Here is a 21653-nt window from a genome sequence, read left to right on the forward strand (position 1 = left end):
GGGAGATGGGGGAAGAGGGAGAGAGAGACAGAGACAGAGACAGAGTGGAAGAGAGGGAGACAAAGAGAGAGAGAGGTGCAGATAGACAGTTAGGTGGATAAGTGCTGGGCCTAAACTCAGGAAGACTCATTTAGGAATTAAAATCCAACCTCAGGCACATACTAGCTGTATGACCATGAGCAAGCCAGTTAAACCAGTTTACCTCAGTTTCCTCATCTGTAAAATGAGCTGGAGAAGGAAATGGCAAACCACTCCAATATCTTTGCCATGAAAGCCCCAAATGGGGCCACAAAGTGTTGGACATGCCTGAAAAGTCTAGACAACATATATAACATATATGACATATATATATATATATATATAACATACATATTATTTATATCATGTGTATAGGGCAGCTGGGCTGTATGAAATCTCCTCTTGAGCAGTCATCCCAAACCCTAAGCTGCTCTCTCCCTTGGTTTCTATACTGGTTAGATAAACTAAAGAGCCTTTTAATATACCCAATATTTATACACATTTCACTTCTGTTGTACTTTTAACACTCAAATGTTCAAGCTGGAGAGTCAGATATCTAGCATTAACAACCAAGATGGGCTATGATACACACAGAATGCAACAAGGATACTTCTCACGTGGTATTGAAAAGACAGACACCAACCAGTCAACGTAACAGTGCCGAGTGGGCACCCTCTCATCCGGACCAGTGGTCTCTCAGATGGTCTTTAGCTATGATTCCTGTGCAGCTGCCTCTGGACTCCAGTCTAACTATTTCTGGAAAAAGTCAGCTGTAGATGGTTAGGATTGAAGGCCGGCCATGACACGAGTTAGTGACCTCTGAGGGAACAGTTTCACTGAGACCTTGGAGGTAGGGATGAAATTGTTGTGGGTCTCTGAAAAGCTGTGGCAGCATCCTACAGGCCCTTTCAAACATGGCTCTTTTGTCAACTTGTTGAAATAGCTCTTCTTTCACTTATAGAATATTCTTGTTAGGGCATTCTAGTTGGTCAGCAGAGACAGTTAGGTGGTGCAGTGAGCAGAGTGTTGGCCTTGGAGTTGGGAAGACCTTAGGTTTGAATCTTGCCTCAGGCACTTACTAATAATGTGACCTTGGGCAAGTCACTTAACTGCTCTCAGACTTGGTTTCCTCATTTGTAAAATGGGAATAATAATAACCTCTGTATCATATGGTTGTTGGGAGGATCAAATGAGAAACTATATATTTTGTAAACCCTGAAGGACTATATAACTATTGTATTATATATAATATATTTTCCATGTATTTAATCTATTAAATTATTATGATGCTAACTATTATTATATTATATATAAATGTATATTCTATATATAGATGGTGCTGTGGATTGAATGGCAGGACTGAAGTCAAGAAGACTGGGAGTGTTCTGAGGACAAAAGGAACCCCTTTAATGCATCCCCCCACAACTCCTTTGATGGTTTGCTGGGCAAAGTCCCTAAAGTAGTTTGAGAATACAGATTGACAATTTAGGATTTGACAAGAGTTCAAAAGAACTTTCTGAATTAAAATCTGGTTTCGGATATGGCTTAGTTGTGTGACCCTGGGCAAGTCAATTAACCCTATTTGCTTTAGTTTCCTCATTTGTAAAATGAGCTAGAGAAGAAAATGGCAAACTACTCTAGTATCTTTGCCAAGAAACCTCCAAATGGAATCACAAAGAGTTGACATGACTGAAAACAACTGGACAACAAAAATTATTATTACCATTTTTATAAGTAGCATAATGAACTGCTGGTATAAGTCTTGGTCAACAATAGGATGGGAGATGAATGAATGAATGAAAATGTATTTTTTAATTGTTCACTATATGCAAAGCACTGTGCTAGGTAGAGGGGAGACACATAAAAATAAGAGTCTCTCTTCTCAAGAATGGAGAAGATAGTATACATAGAGGGTTCAAGCTGCAAGTTAGATGTGGGTTCTCTCATTGGCCAAATTGAATATTTGAATGTTAAAAAATATAGCTGATGGGAAGATCTGCATGAACTGATGCAGAGCAAAATAAGCCAAACAAAAAGAACATTGTACATGATCAACTGTGAAAAATTGGCTACTCTCAGCAATACAATAATCTGGGTCAGCTCTGAAGGACTTTAGACAGTTGATCATCTGACAATATTGCTGTTACTGTGTACAATATTCTCCTGATTCTGCTTATTTCTCTCTCTTTCGGTTCATGTAGATCTTTCCAGCTTTTTCTGAAATCATCCTGCTCATTATTTCTTATAGTACAATAGTATTCCATTACCATTATTAACCACAATTTGTACAGCCATTCCCCAATTGATGGACATCTCCTCAATTTCAAATTCTTTACCACCACAAAAAGAGCTGCTATAATATTTTTGTACAAAGAGGTCCTTTCCCATTTTTTTATGATCTCTTTGGGATACAGTCCCAGTAGTGGCATTACAGAATCAAAGAGTATGCCCAGTTTTATGGCTTTTGGGGCATAGTTCCAAATTGCCCTCCAGAATGGTTGGATCAATTCACAACTCCCCCAGCAATGCATTAGCGTCCCAATTTTGTCACATCCCCTCCAACATTTATCACTTTCCTTTAGTGTCATATTGAACAATCTGATAGGTGTGAGGTGGTATCTTGGTGTTGTTTTAATTTGCATTTCTCTAAACAAGAATGATTTAGAACATTTTTTCATATGATTATTGATAACTTTGATTTCTTCATCTGAAAATTGCTTGTTCATTTCTTTAGACCATTTGTCAGTTGAGGAATGGTTTGTGTTTTTATAAATTTGAATTAGTTTTTTATATATTTGAGAAATGAGTCCTTTATCAGAAAAATTTGTTATAAATTTTTCCCCCAGTTTGTTGTTTCCCTTCTAATCTTGGTTACATTTTTTTTTGTTACAAAAGCCTTCTAATTTAATATAATCAAAATTATTCCTTTTACATCTTTTAATGCTCTCTATCTCTGGTTTGATCATAAATTCTTCCCTTCTCCATAGATCTGTCAGGTAAACTATTCTATGTTCCCCTAATTTACTTATAGCATCATTCTTTATATCTAAATCATATCCCCATTTTGACTTTATCTTGGTATAGGGTCCGAGTACTGGTCTATACCTAGTTTCTGCCATACTGTTTTCCAATTTTCCCAGAAGTTTTTAATAATGGAAACTCGACATTTTCTTAAAATGTTGGAAACTCTTTTTACATCTAATTGGGGAGTAAATTAAATTAAAATTTATTTTAAGAAAAAGAAAGCAACACAATGGGATCTGACAGGGTTGCCAAGAGAAATCAACTTAGATAACACATGTAAATTATATTCTTTTTTTTTTTTAATCCTTAACTTCTGTGTATTGGCTCTTAGGTGGAAGAGTGGTAAGGGTGAGCAATGGGGGTCAAGTGACTTGCCCAGGGTCACACAGCTGGGAAGTGGCTGAGGCTGGGTTTGAACCTAGGACCTCCCATCTCTAGGCCTGACTCTCAATCCACTGAGCTACCCAGCTGCCCCTGTAAAATATATTCTAAAGCATATTATACATGTAAGCTATCATTATTATTAGAATGAGAAAAAGGGGTACTGTGGAGGGTGGAAAAGAAGAGACCATGAAGTCAGCAACCCCTAGAATACCTCAGGGGCACGACAGCATCAGGTATATGCATTGCCTTGGATTCCTATGTCCCTGTTCTGTCTATGAGTTCTCTAAATGGAGGAGTGTGCTGGACCCAGCTTTTATGGAGTGATATTCAAATTTTCAGTGTATTTACACCTCAGAAATTGGCAAATGCTACAAATCAGGATTTCATTCATTGTTTTGTTGACTATCTAGATTTAAGAAAGTGATAGAAAAAATGTTAATGACTTAAAAAACCAAAAAACCCAAGCATTCCTCCCCACCCCCAAAGAACTGGCTGTTAAAATTTACCAGTATATCTCTGCCTACATGTGTGTGCCCAGGCCACACAAATTCCCAGCATGTCTGCCCCTTCTCTTGTGTTCATAGGCTTCTTGTTCCCTCTCTTTGTGGCTTTCCATCTATGTTCCTTTCTGTCTAATTCATACATTCCCTGCAGTAGTGTGGTGACCTATGAGTCTAAGGCAGAGTTTTTCACTTGGTTTACTGAACCATTTGACTAAAATTTTTTTGCTTGAAATAAAAATGCTCTTTCTGCTTGTTTTACTAAAAATGTACACATCCGGTGGGGCTTATGAGCTATGATAGTTTTGCGTGGGTGTTTTTGAAACTGGAGTAGCTTTCTGGGATCTACATGTAAGGAAGAACTCAGGAGCTGCATTAGTAAAGTAATTTCTTGCATTATACTGTAAACTTAGCCCAGTGTGTGACCATTCAAATATTTACTAGGGAAGAATATTGAGGAGAGAATGAAGAAGGAGGCTGTTATGCAGCCTCCAAGTCAAAGGGGAGAACAGTTTGAACAGTAAATTCAAGGAGTCTTTCGTTTGCTTACACGGCTGGCTAGAAGTGTCTTACAACATTTCCAGTTCACCAGCTCTTCTGAGTATTAAACTTGTAATAACCTTCCTGCTGTGGCGTAACATTCTCGGACAACCTTTTACCGTCTGGAGGCATGAGTGACACATGCTTATTTGTGGGGCTCTATGATGAAATAAGGATCCTGCGCCTGGATTATTTCATCTTGTCCCTTGGTAACCCAGCTTCCTGAAATTATACTGCCCGGAGTTGGTGAGGAGACTCTTTCCCCTTTTGAAGGCAGTGACCTCCTGACTTCATGGTCTCTTCCTCCTTGTCCTCCTCCCCAGTAGCCCTTTCTCCCATTCTAATGATAGCTTACATCTTGTCTAATGCTTTAGAACACATTTTACATGTGTTATCAAAGTTGATCTCTCTTGGTAACCCTATCAGATCCCACGATTTTAACTAGCAACCCTATGAAGATGACTCTCAGATCTGTGAATCCAACCTCTGTCCCTCTTCTAAGCTTCAGTCCCAGCTCGACAGTTGCTTATTGAAAATTCAAAGTAGATCTCCTATAGGTATCCTAAGCTCAACAGGTTTAATTATGTTCTCTCTAAACCCTCCCTTTTCCCACCCTCCATTATTTCTGTCAAAAGGCATGACCATCATTCTGGTCTCCCAGGTCTGTTGCCTTTGTAGCATCCTGGACTTTTCACTCTTCCTTACTCCACAAATCTAATCAATTGCTAAATCTCTTCTTTCTATCTTCACATTCTCTCACACATCCAATCCCTTCTCTCTACTCATCCAGCCACTACCTTAGTTCAGGTTCTCATCGCCACATTATTGCAATAGCTTCTTCTCCCTGCCTTGAATCTTTCTCCACTTGAGTCCTCTCTCTCTACTGCTCCCAGATTCATTTCCCTTAGCATAGATCTAACCAGGTTATTCCCCTACTTGACCAATTCTAGAGGCTTTCTGTTGCCCCTAGAATAAAATACAAACTGCTCTCTAGCTTTATAAAGCCTTGCAGAATATGGTCCCAGTCTAATTCATGCCTGTCACTCTCACACTCTGCAATCCATCCAAAACGGCTTTTTCTTTGTTCCTGAGGTGGGGAATTCTATATCCTGTCTTTGTGCTTTTGGATAGACCATCTCCCATGTCTGGAACTCACCTATAGAGTCCCTCTTTTCCATCAAGAAGTAATTCAACTACACAGAAGTAAAACAACCGCTTGAACACATGGGTTGATGTGGTCATGTTTGGGGGTATAGACTGGAAACAACCACCCCAATGCAACTATCAATAATATGGAAATAAGTCTTGATTGATGACACATGTTAAAACCAGTGGAAATGCGTGTTGGCTATGGGGAAGGTGAAGGGGGAGTGAAAGGGAAAGTAAAAATAAGAATCATGTAACCATGGAAAGTTTTTCTAAAAAAAACAAAGTATTTAAATCTAAAAAAAAAAAAAAGAAAGAAAGTATACAGTATGAAGTTGAGGGATCAAGGACTAGCTTTAAGAAATGGACATTCTTCTCTAATCAATATATTTATAACCTGATTGACTTCATGAAATTATTTAATATTCACAAGTGTCAATAGCTTCAAATTCTTGCAGGGGTTGATCTGGGCAATTAATTGTTTTTTTTCCTTCCCCAAACATTTAGATAAAAAATATAATGGTTTACTAAGCATTGTATGAAAAGTATCACATGGACTCATAATTTTTGTTAATAAAGACTGTTTTTTCCTTCTTGACTCTAAAAAAAAAAAAGAAGTAATTCAACTACAGGAGTGGAAACACAGAAGAAAAATGACTGCTTAAACACATGGGTTGATGTGGACATGATTTGGGAAGTAAATTCTAAAAGACCACCCTAGTACAACTATCAAAAATATGGAAATAGGTCTTGATTGATGACACATGAAGAAACCAGTGGAAATGCTCACCGGCTATGGGGAGGGGGGCTTGGGGGGGCGAGAGTAAGAACATGAATCATGTAACCATGGAAAAATTTTTTTTTCTAAAAAATAAAATTTAAAAAAAATTAAAAAAAAAAGAAGTAATTCAAGCTGAGGACAGCTCGGTGGCTCAGTAGATAGAGAGCCACACCTGAAGACAGAAGGTCCTGGGTTCAAATCTGACCACAGACACTTTATAACTATGTGACCCTGGACAAGTCACTTAACCCCAATTGCCTAGTCTTTACCACTCTTCTGCCTTCCAAGAAATAAGGTAAGGGTTTAAAAAAATAAAAGGAAAGATGAATGGAACCATAGAGTAATCCAATGTCCTGACTTTTCTGAAATCAGAAGCAACTGATTATTGTAACCAGAGCAAGAGGTGGAGGGGGTGAGGTAGGGAACTTGCTGCAGGAGATCAGATGGATGCAAAATGTTCCAAGATATTTGTAATGGATGGATGCAAAGCATAGTTTGGAGCCATGGTGGGGATACAATTGGTTGTAGAATAGTACTCAAAGAGCCAAATTCTGACAGCTGTCAACCATTGAACCCTTTATTCCTGACTCCAATCCTAGGGACATGATTAAATTTGACAACATAGGCTTTGAATGGCATGTGTGTGTGTGTGTGTTGTTTGTATAACTTGGATACCAAACCCTTATTAGAGAAATTTGATACAAAGATTTCTTTTTCCATCCTAAGAAATGATAAACAGTTAAAAAATGTAGAAATAAAATTAAAAAATTATAAAGAATGAAACAAGTAGAACCAAGAGAACATTACACACAGCTATAGAATTAACATATGAAGAACACCTTGTAAACATCTACATCCAGAGAAAGAACTGATAAAAAGAAACATGAAAGACATAAATTCATAATTTATTTTTGTTGGGTGATGGTATGGGGAGGGGAAGAAGGGAATGAGATACCTAGGAATTTTAATGTACCAACAAATATATTAATTGAAATTTATTTTAAAGATTTTTCCCATTTGATTACTTTCCCTTTTTATTCTAGGTGCATTAATTTTGCTTGTACAAAATATTTTCAGTTTCAAGTAAATAAAGTTAATTTAATTTTATACTAATTTTTAGAAGCCCTATCCCAGAAGTGCTTTAATTCTGAGCTCTGATCAGATCAATTTCCATCATGGAAATTTGGCCGAACTATTTAATAGGATGTGTCTATTCCTCAAATAGACCCTATGAGGAAAGGCTGAAGGAATTGGGGTTATTTGACCTGAGCACTTAATGACTATTGTCTGAGCCAGGTGAGATGGTAGAGGGGATTTCATGGATTTTAAGCATATGAAAAGTTTTCAAATTAATAATGGCAGGTAACTATTTTCTCTTTCCACTGGAGAATACAGAAGATGTAATAGATTAAAGCTGTAGAAACTGGGATATGTTAGGACTTCCAAGGGAGGTTGTAGCATCCCCTCTGAAGACTTTATGTAATGGGCAGGCAGCTATCTGTGTTTCCTTCAGAACATAATCATGAACAGAAACACAATCATTATTATATAACCTGTGGACTAATGCCTAATCCAGATTGAGTTCCACTTGTGAGGCTTTTCCAAAAATCACAATTCTTTTTTTTTTTAAATCCTTACCTTCCATCTTAGAATCAATATTATGTATTGGTTACAAGGCAAAAGAGTGGTAAGGGCTAGGCAATGAGGGTAAGTGACTTGTCCAGGGTCACACAGCTGGGAAGTGTCTGAGGTCAGATTTGAACCTAGGACCTCCCATCTTTAGGCCTGGCTTTCAATCCACCGAGCTACCCAGCTGCCTCTCCAAAATCACAATTCTTTAACTCATTTTGCCTTCACCCAAAGTTTACTCTGGAAAATCTCAGGATATATAGTTCAACTTGAGTGTCTGAGTCTCCACAGATGTGGCAGAAAGGGCTCCTAATTCCTAAAGTCAAGATAACAATGCATATTAACATAATAGAGAACTGGCCAGTGAGAATCCAGGCATCATGAGCATGCATGTTGCGTTCTGCCTAATATAATCCCCCATCCATGTGCACTTTGGAGCATTTCCAGGTATTCAATGACTGTTTCCTGTCCACTTACTACTTGGTGAAAAGGATCCTTTTTGATGGGCTGCTGAGTTGGAGCTGGACATGTGTTTGAGAGGTACAAAATAGCCAGAGCCATATTCTTTTTTTTTCCTTGGAGACCCAAGCTAGGAGAGTAAGCTACTATGGGCCTTCTGATGAGGGGTGGGGTGGGGAAGAAGGGAAGTGCCCTCAGGCTCTCTCCAACCTGAACCAGGCTCAAAGCTTAAGGGTCTGACCCTGCTATTGCTGAGATATATAGCTCCAGCCCATGGAGTCTTGAGCACATGGCCCCAATACTGTGTCTTTCTCTGTTGTATGTTTTTATTTATTTTTTACTGCCCTCAGGTAAGTGACAGGAGAAATCTGTGGTCTCTGAAATATGGTCAGACAGAAGAACTTCAAAATATGATCAAAAGTCTATACTGTCACTGACCAGTAGCCAAGCCTGGTCAGACAACCAGTGATGTGTTTGAAGAGCAAGTTGCCAGATGTTCAAAGACAGGAGACCATGTTAGAATTTATTGGCAGCCAAGACTGGTCAGGAGGGACCTGCTTGACCGAAAGTGTCAGTGAATAATTGAAACCATGAGGGAGTCTTTTTCCAGTATTGATCCTGCATTTCAAAATGAACTTGGTGGTTAAATATCTTATATAGAACATTAAGTCTGAGCCCACTCTCCTCCGAAAAGGAGGTGGTAGAGGGGAGAATATATTCCTCCTGGTTCAGGGGAATGTTCTGTGTGTTCTTGCTATATCTTATCAGGAAATATACCTTTGTAAAACCTGTTCTTTGGTTAAATAATGGGAAGGCTATGTGACCCTGGGCAAGTCACTTAACCCCTACTTTACCATTCTTCTACCATGGAACCAATACACCAAATTGATTCTAAGATGGAAGGTAAGGGTTTAAAAATAATTTTTTTTAAATAATGGAAAGATAATCTCTGGGTCAGTCAATGATATAAGGGAGATACTAATTATATTTGTTGATTGATATTGAGGAGAACATGCTAAAACGGTGACTTGTGTTCATCTTCCATTCAGTCACCAAAGTGATTTTCTAAAGCACAGGTCTGACCATATCCTCCATTACCCCCTTACTCAGTAACAATGGCTTTCAATCATATCCAGGATCAAATACAAAATCCTTTGTTTGGCATTCAAAATCCTTCAAAACCTAGCCATTCTCCCTCTACATTTCCAGTCTTTTTGTGCTTTATACCACTTTCCTCTGTTCCATGTACTCTTCGATCCAGTGATGCTGGCCTCTTTGCTGGTTAAGAACAAGAGACCTTCTCTCTTAGATCTTCATACACGGAATGATCTCATTCCTCATCTCTTCTTCTTGGATTCCTTCAAATCCCAGCTAAAATCCTTCTTCTCCAAGAAGCCTTTCCCAATTCCCCTTAATTCTAGTACCTTCCTTCTGTTGATTGTTTCCTGTTTATTCTGTATATAACTTGTTTGCCCATAGCTTATATATTATCTCTCCCATCTGATTGTGAGCTCCTCTGGAGCAGAGGCTGTCTTTTGTCTTTCTTTGTATCTAGCACTTAACACTGTGCCTGGCACACAGCAGACAGGTAACAAATGCTTGATGTAGGACCAGGAAAACATCGTACATAGTAACAGCAACATTGTGGAATGACAAACTGTGATAGACTTAGCTACTCTGATGATCCAGGACAATTCAGGGGGACTTGTGACAAAGAATGCTCTCCACTTCCAGAGAAAGAACTGTTGGGAGTCAGAATGCAGTTGAAAGTATGCCATTTCCCCCTTTAGTTTATTTGGGTTTATGCTTTGGGGTTTCGGTTTTATGAGGTTACTCACTTGTAGAAATGAACAATATGGAAATGTGTTTTGTGGGATAATACATTTTCCTGAGTTCAAATCTGGCCTCAGTCACTTACTCGCTGGGAGACCCTGGGCAAATCGTATGACCCTGTTTGCCTCCATTTCCTCATCTGTAAAATGAACTAGAGAAGGAAACAGCAAACTACTTCAGTACCTTTGCCAAGAAAACCTCTAACAGGGTCATGAAGACTTGGACATGCCTGAAAAATGACTCAATAAAAAAACCCATTAAATAGAACAGCTTTTATTTAGTCCCATAGAAAAATGTATAAGGAATCCACTGCAGCTCATTAATTATCAATATAATTGTCTTTTGTCTCTGGTGAGTCCCACCTGACTCCCCTAGGGCCCTCTACAATTCTGAAGACTCACAGTGCCACATCCACTGGAAGGAAAACTATTCTATAATTACTAGTGAGACATTTCTCTTTTCTCCCAAGCATTTCAGAGTCCCCCTTTTAGTTGGTATGCATTCAGGTCTCCAGGCCTTTAGCTTTATTGTGCTATCCTAAGAATTTGGACTTCCTCTGAAAGGAAAATAAAGTTGAGGCTGCTAGAAAGGCAACCCCCATCCTATTGGATCTGTACTGGATGAATAACTCATGGCAGTAATGGAAGGCAAAGTTTTTGCTTTTTACTTCCTAGTGTTGTAACTTAGTCCCTTGCTGTTCCTCCAAAGTTAGGTCACTCATTCCATTCTATTCTACCCCCAGGATATGAGAGTAGCCTAGGAATTCTACCTTCTCATTTTATAGGAGGCTGGATTTTAGTCAGCTTACAATAGTGAAGTCAAAGAGAAGAAAGTTATTCTCAAAGGACAAAATGAGAGCATAGGAACACAGTGTCTAGAGTTGGAAGGATTAGAGGCCTATTCTAACTCCTTCATCTTCCTGTTAAGGAAACTGAGGCCAAGAGAAGTAAAATTGCTTATTATAATAAAGCCAGAGGAAATGATTATTCTGGAAGGATACAATGAGATACACACAAAGAAACTATTTTTCCTTCTTAAAGCAAAAGAATGTATGGAGTTATATTTCTTTAATAACTAGGGAGCAGAGGAAAGACATACTTAATCCAGAGGAGAGTGTCTTAACCTGAGTCCATGAATTGATTTTAAAAACATTTTTTATAACTATTTCTATATAATTGGCTTCCTCTTTTAATCTTCTGTGTTTTATTTTATTCATTTAAGAACATTATTCTGAGGAGTTCATAGGCTTCACTGGATTGTCAGAGGGATTGATGTCATAAAAAAAAAAAAACAAAGAAAGCCTATATGAGAGGCTGGTCTTAAAGTCTTTAGCAAGATTTAACTAGCCAAGGAAGTGAAATCCAGAAGCAATGGCAATCAGAGCCAGATGGAAAATCCCTTGCTTCTAGCTCTTCCCTTCTTCCTTCTAAATTATATAAAACAGAAGTTGGGGAAAAAATGTTAGTCGAAATGTCATGTCATAAAAGAACAAGGCTGAGGAAGTGAAAGTGAGCCAGAAACAGACAGGGGTCAATTTGATTTTATTCTATTTTATTAGTTATTAAAACCCCGACTTTTTGCCTAAGGAGAAGATCAAGCAATTGGGGTTAAGTGACTTGCTCAGTCACACAGCTAGGAAGTGTTGGAGGCCATATTTGAACCCAAGTCCTCTTGACCTTGAGTGACAGGCCTGGAACTCTACCTTCTGTGCTACCTAGCTGTCCCAGGGGTCAATTTTAATAGATTAAGAAAAAGGACCAAAGAGAAGGTGAGAATTCCATTGGGAAAAATGAATACTAAGAATTCCTGGGTTCAGATTATATTAAACTCAAATTTGGGTATATGCTTTTTTTTCCTATTTGTATCCCCATTGCCAAATAGGAGGCCTGGGCAGAGAATAGGTGCTTAAATGATTGCTCGATGATTATTTAATGGCTGTGTTGGTGAAGAATTTTATTTTCTACTTTGAAGATGTAGACAGGGTGTCTCAAAAGTCTTAGTGCAGTTGTAAACCATTAAAGCTGAAAGGATCTGAACAGTTGCACACCATGCTTCCTGATTACTAAAATAAAACCTTTCCTCTAGAGACAGGAAATAGTGATGAAAATAGACTGGCTTTAGAGATATAGATTCTAGGTTCAAATCCTGGCTCAGTCACTTATTATGGCAAGTCATATAACCTCTCTTGCTCATGATTTCCTAATCTATAATATAAGAAATTTGAATCAGATGACTTTTTTTTAAAGTTGTTCAGTCTTTTCAGTCATGGCTGACTTTTCATGACCCCTATCTGGGGTCTTCTTTGCAATGATACTGGAATGGGTTGCCATTTATTTCTTCAGCCCTTTTGATAGATGAGGAAACTGAGAAATACTTTACCAGTGTGATACTGGAAATTTGGGGACCTTCTAACTGATTTTGAGGACCCTGATATAAACTTCCTGTAGATGTTTAGAGGACTTGAAAACTACATTTCCCATGATTCCTCTTGTGTAATACAGGTGGGCAGGAAGTGTGATTACGCAGACAAAGGTATAAAGTCTCAGAACTTGATTGAGACATTCTTTTTCCTACGAACAAGCCAGGTGGGCTGAGGTAATGGTGGAGTGTTTTGAATTAGATCTTACCAGGCATGTAGCTTTCTTGATTACCAATATGGCTTTACATAAACCATTAATATTCTTGAATATATCCATCTATATCAATATTTTTCATAACACCAGGTTAAATGACTTTCCTAGGGTCACACAGCTATTAAGTACCTGAATCCAGATTTGAATACAGGTCTTCCTGTATCACCTAGCTGCCCATCCATCCATCTACCAGTAAGACTGTGTATAATAGGTGGGCCTGTCTTAGGCTAGTACCTTGTTTAGGTTTAGAGTTAGAACAAAAATGAATCTAAATGGAAACTTCTAGGTTGAAAATTCATTTTTCAAATGCCAGGAGGCAGAATTGGGAATTTCTGAAGCTTCTTTTCAGGATGCATCTGTTTGTTACAAGTTTACCTTATTTACTCCTCCAGTCTTTCAACTGATTACTCTGGAAGACCATCCCTTACTGCCTGGAAATAATTTAAGTATAATTAGGGCTCAAGTCTGTTCACAGAAGATTCTCTTCATTATTAGAGAATAATGACTGGGAGCCAGCATTTAGAGGAGCTGGTGCCTCAATCATATCCTTAACTTAACATACTAGATATTTTAGGAAATTTCTCCATGGATGAGATCTGGGAATAGGAATATAACTGAGGAGTCAGCTAATCTATATGTTAGCTTTTTCCTGGAGTTTTCTTCTCCCTCTAGGTACCTTTCCCTAAAGAGAACCTGGAACCTTTTGTATCCACCCCACCCCTCTTATCCTTACCTTCTGTCTTAGAATCAATACTATGTATCAGTTCTAAGACAGAAGAGTGGTAAGGGTTAGGCAATTGGGGTAAAGTGACTTTTCCAGGGTCACACAGCTAGGAAGTATCTGGGACCAGATTTGAACCCAGGACCTCTCATCTCTAGACCTGGCTCTCTATCCATTGAGTCACCTACCTGCCCCTACTTGCATCCTCTTTTGAAGTTGGAAGCCAGAATGAGGATCTCTCTACTCTCAAGGTCTCTCCAACTCTATCCCTCACCAAAGCAAGAAGAATCCAGTAATCAATCACTATCCACCAATGAGGAGGATCTTATTCAAAAATACTTGAGCCTTGGGTTACAGAAGCATTCTAACTAGTTGTTCTCTGTGCCTTTTGACTACTAAAATTATTTCTTTCTCCTGTTTCTCTGAATTATAATTGCAGTCCTTATGTATGTTGGATTTAGAATTAGGGGACCTGAGTTCAGATCCCATCCCAACAAGGATATATTATTAAGTGCCTACTATGTGCCAGATGCTGTGCTAGATGCTCGTAGTGAAAAAGAAGACAGTAGGGACTAAGGTCTAGAAAGAAAACAGGTGACTCAGCCAGGCCTGGAGATGGAAGGTCCTGGATTCAAAACTGGTTTTAGACACTTCCCAATTATATGGCCCTGGGCAAGTCACTTAACCTCTATTGCCTAGCTCTTACTCTTCTTCTGCTTTAGAATCAATAATTAGTATTGATTCTAAGATAGAAGGTAAGGGCTAAAAAGGAAGAAAACACTAAGTTCCCTTAAAGAACTTATATTTTATCATGGGAGGGAAGGGTTGGAATGGACGCAAATGAGTGAAAATAAAAAAAATATATATACACAATAAATGCAGAGTAATTTTGTGGGGAGTGGGAAGGGAAAGGAAGAACTCTAACAACTGGGGGGATCTTGATAGATCTCCTGAAGAAGAGGCACTTAAGCTGAATTTTGAAAGAAACTAGGGATTCTAAGTGGTGATTGTGGAGAAAGAATGCATCCCAGACACAAGAGATCCCATACTAAGGTTCAGACATAGGAGAAGGCATACCATGTATGGGAAACAACAAATGGGCCAGTATGACCAGAATGTAAAGTTTGTAAAGGGGAGTTGTGTAGAATAAGCTTGGTAGGGGAGTCTGGAGAAAAATTGTAAAGGGCTTTAATTGCCAAACAAAAGTTTGTATTGTATTAAGCAGTCTGGGGGCCTGAGCAAATAGCTTATTTTATTAATCCATAAAATAAGGCTAAGAAAAATTGTACTACCTACTAATAGGATTGTTTTGAAGAATATACATGATATAAATGTATATATATGTGTGTGTGTATATTTATGTATACACATATATACATGAATATATTTATGTGTGTATGTATATATATGTATACATATACATACATATTTTTTTCTTTCAAGCAGCAGCCAAATTGATTTTTTTTTAATTTTTATTTTAAACCCTTAACTTCTGTGTATTGACTTATAGGTGGAAGAGTGGTAAGGGTAGGCAATGGGGGTCAAGTGACTTGCCCAGGGTCACACAGCTGGGAAGTGTCTGAGGCCGGATTTGAACCTAGGACCTCCCGTCTCTAGGCCTGGCTCTCAATCCACCAAGCTACCCAGCTGCCCCAAGCCAAATTGATTTTTGTGTGAAAATCAATTTCACGAATAGAGGGGATGACCAAGTTACTCACCTGAGTAAACTCTAGTGGCTCCCTGTTATCTCAATTTACAAATATCCTTTTGTCTCATTCCTTGACTGATTGGACCTTCTGTCTAGAAACAGGGTTTCCTACTGAGTGATTAGTTTGGTTGCAAGACAACATTAATTAATAAATCAAGTCAGTGGGTTGGAGGAAGAAAGTCCTCTTTCAAAAACGAGGTTCTTCTTTAGTGTACCTTCTTTTGAATTGTCAGATCTCTGACTCAAAGCTTTCTTCTGCTTTGACTTACTCTCTAGTTAGTATGTATTACTTTTTAAAGTAAGGGTAGGGTAGATAGCTAGGTGATGCAATAGATAGGGTGCCAGGCCTGGAGTTAGGGAGACCTGAGTTCAAATCTGACCTCAGACAACTTAACCTAGTTTGCCTCAGTTTTTTCCTCTTTAAATGAGTTGGAGAAAAATGGCAAAACAACTCCAGTATCTTTGCAAGAAAACCCCAACTTGGGGGGAAGTTGGGTGGCTCAGTGGACTGAGAGCCAGGCCTAGAGATGGAAGGTCCTAGGTTCAAATATGGCTTCAGAACTTCCTAGCTGTGTGATCCTGGGCAAGTCAATTAACCCCCATTGCCTAGCCCTTACTGCTCTTCTTGCCTTAGAACCAATACTTTGTATTGATTCTAAGATGGAAGGTAAGGGCTTAAAAAAAGAAAAGAAAACTCCAATTGAGGTCATGAAGAATTAGACCTAACTGAACAACAAGAAGCCACTATCTATTTCCAAGTTTCACTGTCCAAGCTTGACTGAAGAACTTCTTCATACCTTGTCGATGGCCATCAAAATAGAAATATTCTACCTCATTTAAGACCTTGACATCTCATTGTCTCTGTTATCTTCCCCTTACATTGTATAATTTCATTAAGTGGGCTGGGGAGAGATCATTAGGTTGGCAGTCTCCTGATCATCTCTCTTCCTGCTTCCCTTCTGTCCCCACTATATAAAATAACAATATACATACCCATTCCAAGAATGATTCTCATTTAACCCAATGGGAACAAATTTCCCCCCCCCAGAAATATTCTGACAGAAGCCAGATTCTCTCTCTTCCTCTCTCCTCTCTTCTCTCTCCTCTCTTCTCTCTTCTCTCTTCTCTCTTCTCTCTTCTCTCTCTCTCTCTCTCTCTCTCTCTCTTTCTCTAGCTTTCCTTCTCTCTCTCTTTTTCCTTCTCTGTCTCTCTTACTCTCTCTCTCTCTCTCTCTCTCTCTCTCTCTCTCTCTCTCTCTCTCTCAATATCTTTGTATCTACATCTGCTTAGTTCACCATTTCTCTGTGTATTGAGACACCGTTATTTCTTGAAAATGTTCTGGATATGTTACAATATCCTGGATTTCCTCATTGCCCAAGAAGATGGTGGTAATTCTGGTGGAGTTACTCTTCTGGCTGCTCTATGTCTGTAACTATATTTAGGGGTGTGGGCTTGTATAAAAAGGCTATACCATGGTGTGACTCGATGTAGAAGGGAAAAGAGAAGCCCCTCTCTGATGTGTCCTGGCAAATTCTCACATATGAAGTATAATAATTAGCCTGATTTTTACATTGTGGGCTTAAGGAATTATTCTCATTCCTTTGTAATCAAATCTCACATGTAAAAGCTTAGTGTGATAGGACCACTGTTTCCCTGATGCAGCCACTTTTCTGCCACCCACAACATGCACAAGCTTTACCTAACAGAAGACCAAGCTGACTCTGGGGCCTTGATTGGCTTGATTGGTAGGTGCTTAAGATCTGAGAGTTGGCCACTACTAATGACCTTACCCTGATAACTATTTTCTTTTCTTTTCTTTTCTTTTCTTTTCTTTTCTTTTCTTTTCTTTTCTTTTCTTTTCTTTCCTTTCCTTTCCTTTCTTTTCCTTTCCTTTCTTTTCTCTTCTTTCCTTTCCTTTCTTTTCTTTTCCTTTCCTTTTTTTTAACTTTCCCAAATACTGTAGTTTAATTCAGAAAAACACACAAATGCCAGTATTAAACAGAGTAAGTTGAGCTTCCAGATGGAACTGAGGAAGACCAGAGGAGCTAATACCATTGGATACTTGTATACAATAGTGGTAATTCTGGTGGAATTATCCTTGCCATGTTAGGGCAAAGTAAATCTCTTTGTGTTAAATATTCAGCGCCTTGAAAGAACCTTATTGGATCCCAACCTCAAACTGTTGGAAATACAGTCATACCTTATAATAGTTGGCAAGTACTGATCTCCTAATGCTAGTAAGGTGGCAGAGTAGATAGAATGCCAGGTGTGGAGTCAGGAAGACTTGAGTTCAAATCTGACCTCAGATACTTAATAGTTGGGTGACCTTGGGCAAGTCACTTTAACCTTGTTTGCATCAGGTTCCTCATCTGTCAAATGAGCTAGAGAAAGAAATGACAAACCACTACAGTATATTTTCCAAGCCAACCCCACATGACTGCACAATAATAAATTGATGAGATGCATTTACTTGTCTGTTTGTTGACTCTGCCCTCTCTGAGCTGCAATTCCTTTAGACATCAAGTATATCTATCTACAGTACTTATAACACAGATAATTCTGAGGCTCACAGTTATGATTATGTATTAGATAATGGAAGATTATGTCTAAGTAATGGAAGTCTTGATGCAGCCAAGATAAATCCTGCTCACTCTCTCAGATGAAATCTCTCTCTGCTTTCTCAGTACCTTCATAAGCTGGTCCTTTAGGATCTGCTTGTCCGCCAGGATACCATCCATTGTTGCCTAGTGATTTCAGGCATGTCCAGCTCTTTTTGTCCCCATTTGGGGTTTTTTAGGCAAAGATACTAGAGTGAGTGGAAAAAGCTATTTCCTTTTCCAGACCATTTGACAGATGAGAAAGCTGAGGCAAACAGGCTTAAGTGACTTGCCCAGGGACACTCAACTAGCAAGTGTCTGAGGTCAGATTTGAACTCAGGAAGGTGAGTCTTCCTGACTCTAGGCCCCACATTCTATCCACTGTGACACCTAAACTAGTAGAGTATCTTGTTCATAAATACTTAATATCTTTTAACTTTGATTAGATTTATTTTGCATTTGAAATATAAATGAAGTCTATCAACATTCCCTCTCAAAAGCACATTCTGCAAGTGTGAAACGGGACCCTTTGGGTCAATGGAATTGTAGTAAGATGCTTCCTGGGAGGAAGGCCTTCTAGTCACAAAACAATATTGCTTAATTTCCCAATTCTTAACGTTCATCTGCTGAACTATTCTGATTTCTTTCCAGTTCTCTCTCCCTAACAGAGAACTCTCCAGGAGAGGTCACTATGTCACACTACTCAGCTGCAAACACTGTCCTGATGAGAGAAGAGCTCACATTAATCATCAAAATGATAAAAAACAACAACAACAACAACAACAACAACAACAACAAAAAACCCATGGGTTAAGAAGAGAAGAATTTTCTCCATCTTTCAGAGAAAATGAAATCATTATTCATGGCTGATGAATAACAGAATAAGTTCACATTAGCTGAAGAACAGAAGTAGATTAGGGAAGGAAATGAGTATACGCTAATTTTCTTTTATGTAGATTAGTGAGAACTAATCACATTATGAGTTAGACAAAAGCCCCAGAGTTCTGAGGGCTAGATTTAATCCTGGTTTTACCACTGACTGAGGCAGCTAGGCCGAACACTGGATAGAACACTGGGCTTGGAAATCAGGAAGACATCTTCTCGAGTTCAAATCTGATCTTAGACACTTCCAAGCTATGTGACCCTGGGCAAGTCACTTAACTCTGTTTATCTCAATTCCCTCATCTGTCAAATGAGTTGGAGAAGGAAATGTATTCTTGCCTAGAAAATGCCAAATGGGGTCACAAAGAGTCAGACATGACTGAAATGACCCAACAACAAAACCATTGACTGGCTATTCAATTTTAGGTAAGTTTACCTGACTTCTCTGGACCTCAAGTGTCCCATTTGTAAAATGAAGGAATGAGACAGGTCTTTTTTTCTCTTCCAGTTCAGCGTTCAGTAGTTCTAGGAAATGTGTAGTTGTTTAGAAGTTTTCTTTGCTTGCAATTAATGATTTCTGGTGTCTCAGTGTTTTAGAAACATATTACCACTAACAGGATAAATGACTGATATTATTTCTGCCTGAGAAAGTGAAGGACTCTCTCCAAAAGAACTCCCAAATCAAAATAGTAAGAAGAATAGCTATACTGAACAGTATTTACTTTGAAAATAACATACGGTATTTCCTTTTAGCCAATAAGATAAAGCAGAGTGTGAACTATTAAAAAACAATATCAATTTAAAAAAGAAAATCCCAAACCCAAATCCCTCTTGCTGTTTATACTTCTGGGACTTATCCAAAGAGGTATCCAAGATTACACACTTCCCTCCTTCCTCCTTCAGATTTGGGAGAAGAATTTACCAAAACAATTTACAGGAGGTCCTCTTCTAGTGCACATGTGCAGTGGTGACAGCTGAATGGGGTGGAGGCAGTGGGTGCAAGAACCTCCTTTGAGAACAGAAAACAGTCAGCTACTCACCGGTGGTCTCTTCCAGACAAACTGGATGGGGAACTTCTGACTGTAGAACAGAGAGGTCTCATCGGGGGGGAAATCAGGATCCAGATACAGAACCTTCTTTTCTAGACATTTCTTGTGTAGCTGCTCAAAAGTCTTCTCCTTGACGCCAATAATAGGGAAATTCCGGCTGATAATAGCTGAATAGATGCCCCCAGTATTCAGCCCACCTGTATCGGTGGTTGGGGTATGGACCGGGGGAGGAATCAGTCCTGGGGAGAGGGGCCCAGCCCTTGTTGGCTGAGCCACAGAAGCCTTAATGACTGTTGGCATCACTGGCAAATTAAGAAGGAAAAAAGTGTTTTCGAAAGAGATGAAGATAAATGTTACCTCCAGGGAAAGGAAGCAAAAGGAAAGAGGAAGTCAGAGCTGCTCAACCGAAGGTTTTGTCCTTTGAGAGACAACGTCAACATTGAGACTTCAGAATTTTAACCCTCCCTGGAAGGTTGTCCTCCATATCTCCATCCCAAATAACTTAGTGTGACCATATGGCCCACTGGAGTCAAGACTTTTTTTTTTTTTTCTGATCAAAGAACAAGAAAAGTCTCTTTTATCTCAAGGGTTCCTACCAGGAGCACGTTATGTCAGAGTGAAGAAGAGTGTTTGTGTGTGTCTGTGTCAGGGGCCCAGAGAAGCCTGAGCCAGGGAAACTAAAAATAAACCTGAAGAAAGTTAGTGCATGGGAGCTTGAGAGAGAGGCTAGCAAGAGGCAATTTTCTAAGCTGATTTATTTCAGAGAAAGAGTGACTTAGCTGGGGAAATTTCTGTGAGCTGTTATCAAATGAAAAAGATAAATAGTATGTTTGAAATAATGAAGAAAGCAATCAAGTAAGCAGGATTGCTTAGTGTGTGATTGAATAGGAAACAATGGAGTTTAGAAGCCAATTTGTGAAATCCTATATGGAGAAGAGAGAGCCAGGAAGAGTGAGGAGCTCTTGAACTCTGGAGAAACATCTTTTTGAGAATGTAAAATTTTCATTTCTAAGACTGATGGAATAGCAGAATGCTCTCTGGAGGTGAAGCTGGCATCTCTTCTAGACAAAGAAGTTTGGTAGGATTTAGCCTAGTTTAGAAGGATCCACATATAGGCTGAGGTCTGTAGCTAAATAAACTCTCCCTCAGGGTGCAGGTGAGTGTCTCAGTGGATAGAGATCCAGGCCTGGAGATGGGAGGTCCTGGATTCAAATCTAGCCTTAGATACTTCCTAGACTAGACCCTGGGCAAGTCACTTAACTTTCATTGCCTAGCCCTTACTACTCTTCTGACTTGGAACAAATACACAATATTGATTGTAAGATGAAGGTGAGGGTTTAAAAAAAAAAAAGAAAACTCTCCCTCCCACTAATGTCCATGTGATCTCCCTGGCACAGTCAACTTTGGCAGGTTGGCCAGAGTGCACAGTAGAGTGGGCCTCTCTTGATTTCTTAGGAATTCCATTTAGGGAACTGACCTAAGAGCTAGAATGGCCTTCCGAACAAACTGGTCAGTTAGTACAGGGCAGAAGTCAGTATGGAGATGTAGGCTCAGTGGCCACTGGGCTGACAGACTGAATGGCTCCTTCCCTCCCTCCCTCCCTCCCTTCCTTCCTTCCTTCCCTCTTTCCTTCTTTCCTTCCTTCTTTTCTCCTTCTTTCTTTCTTTCTTTCTTTCTTTCTTTCTTTCTTTCTTTCTTTCTTTCTTTCTTTCTTTCTTTCTTTCTTTCTTTCTTTCTTTCTTTCTTTCT

At 39.0% G+C, this 21653-nt stretch overlaps 1 protein-coding gene across 1 annotated transcript in view; it reads right to left on the minus strand.

The window, feature by feature from the left end:
- The window catches only part of CAPN3 (calpain 3), a 79934-nt gene extending 59439 nt beyond the window's left edge, over nucleotides 1–20495 (minus strand). The window contains exon 1 of the mRNA XM_044665105.1: nucleotides 19896–20495. Coding sequence (XP_044521040.1) covers nucleotides 19896–20204 — 309 coding nt within the window. The 5' untranslated portion in view covers nucleotides 20205–20495. The remainder of the gene's footprint in view (nucleotides 1–19895) is intronic.
- Nucleotides 20496–21653: the final 1158 nt, after the last annotated feature.

The sequence above is a fragment of the Gracilinanus agilis genome, chromosome 2 (assembly GCF_016433145.1).
Source record: "Gracilinanus agilis isolate LMUSP501 chromosome 2, AgileGrace, whole genome shotgun sequence".
Classification (NCBI taxonomy): Eukaryota; Metazoa; Chordata; class Mammalia; order Didelphimorphia; family Didelphidae; genus Gracilinanus; species Gracilinanus agilis.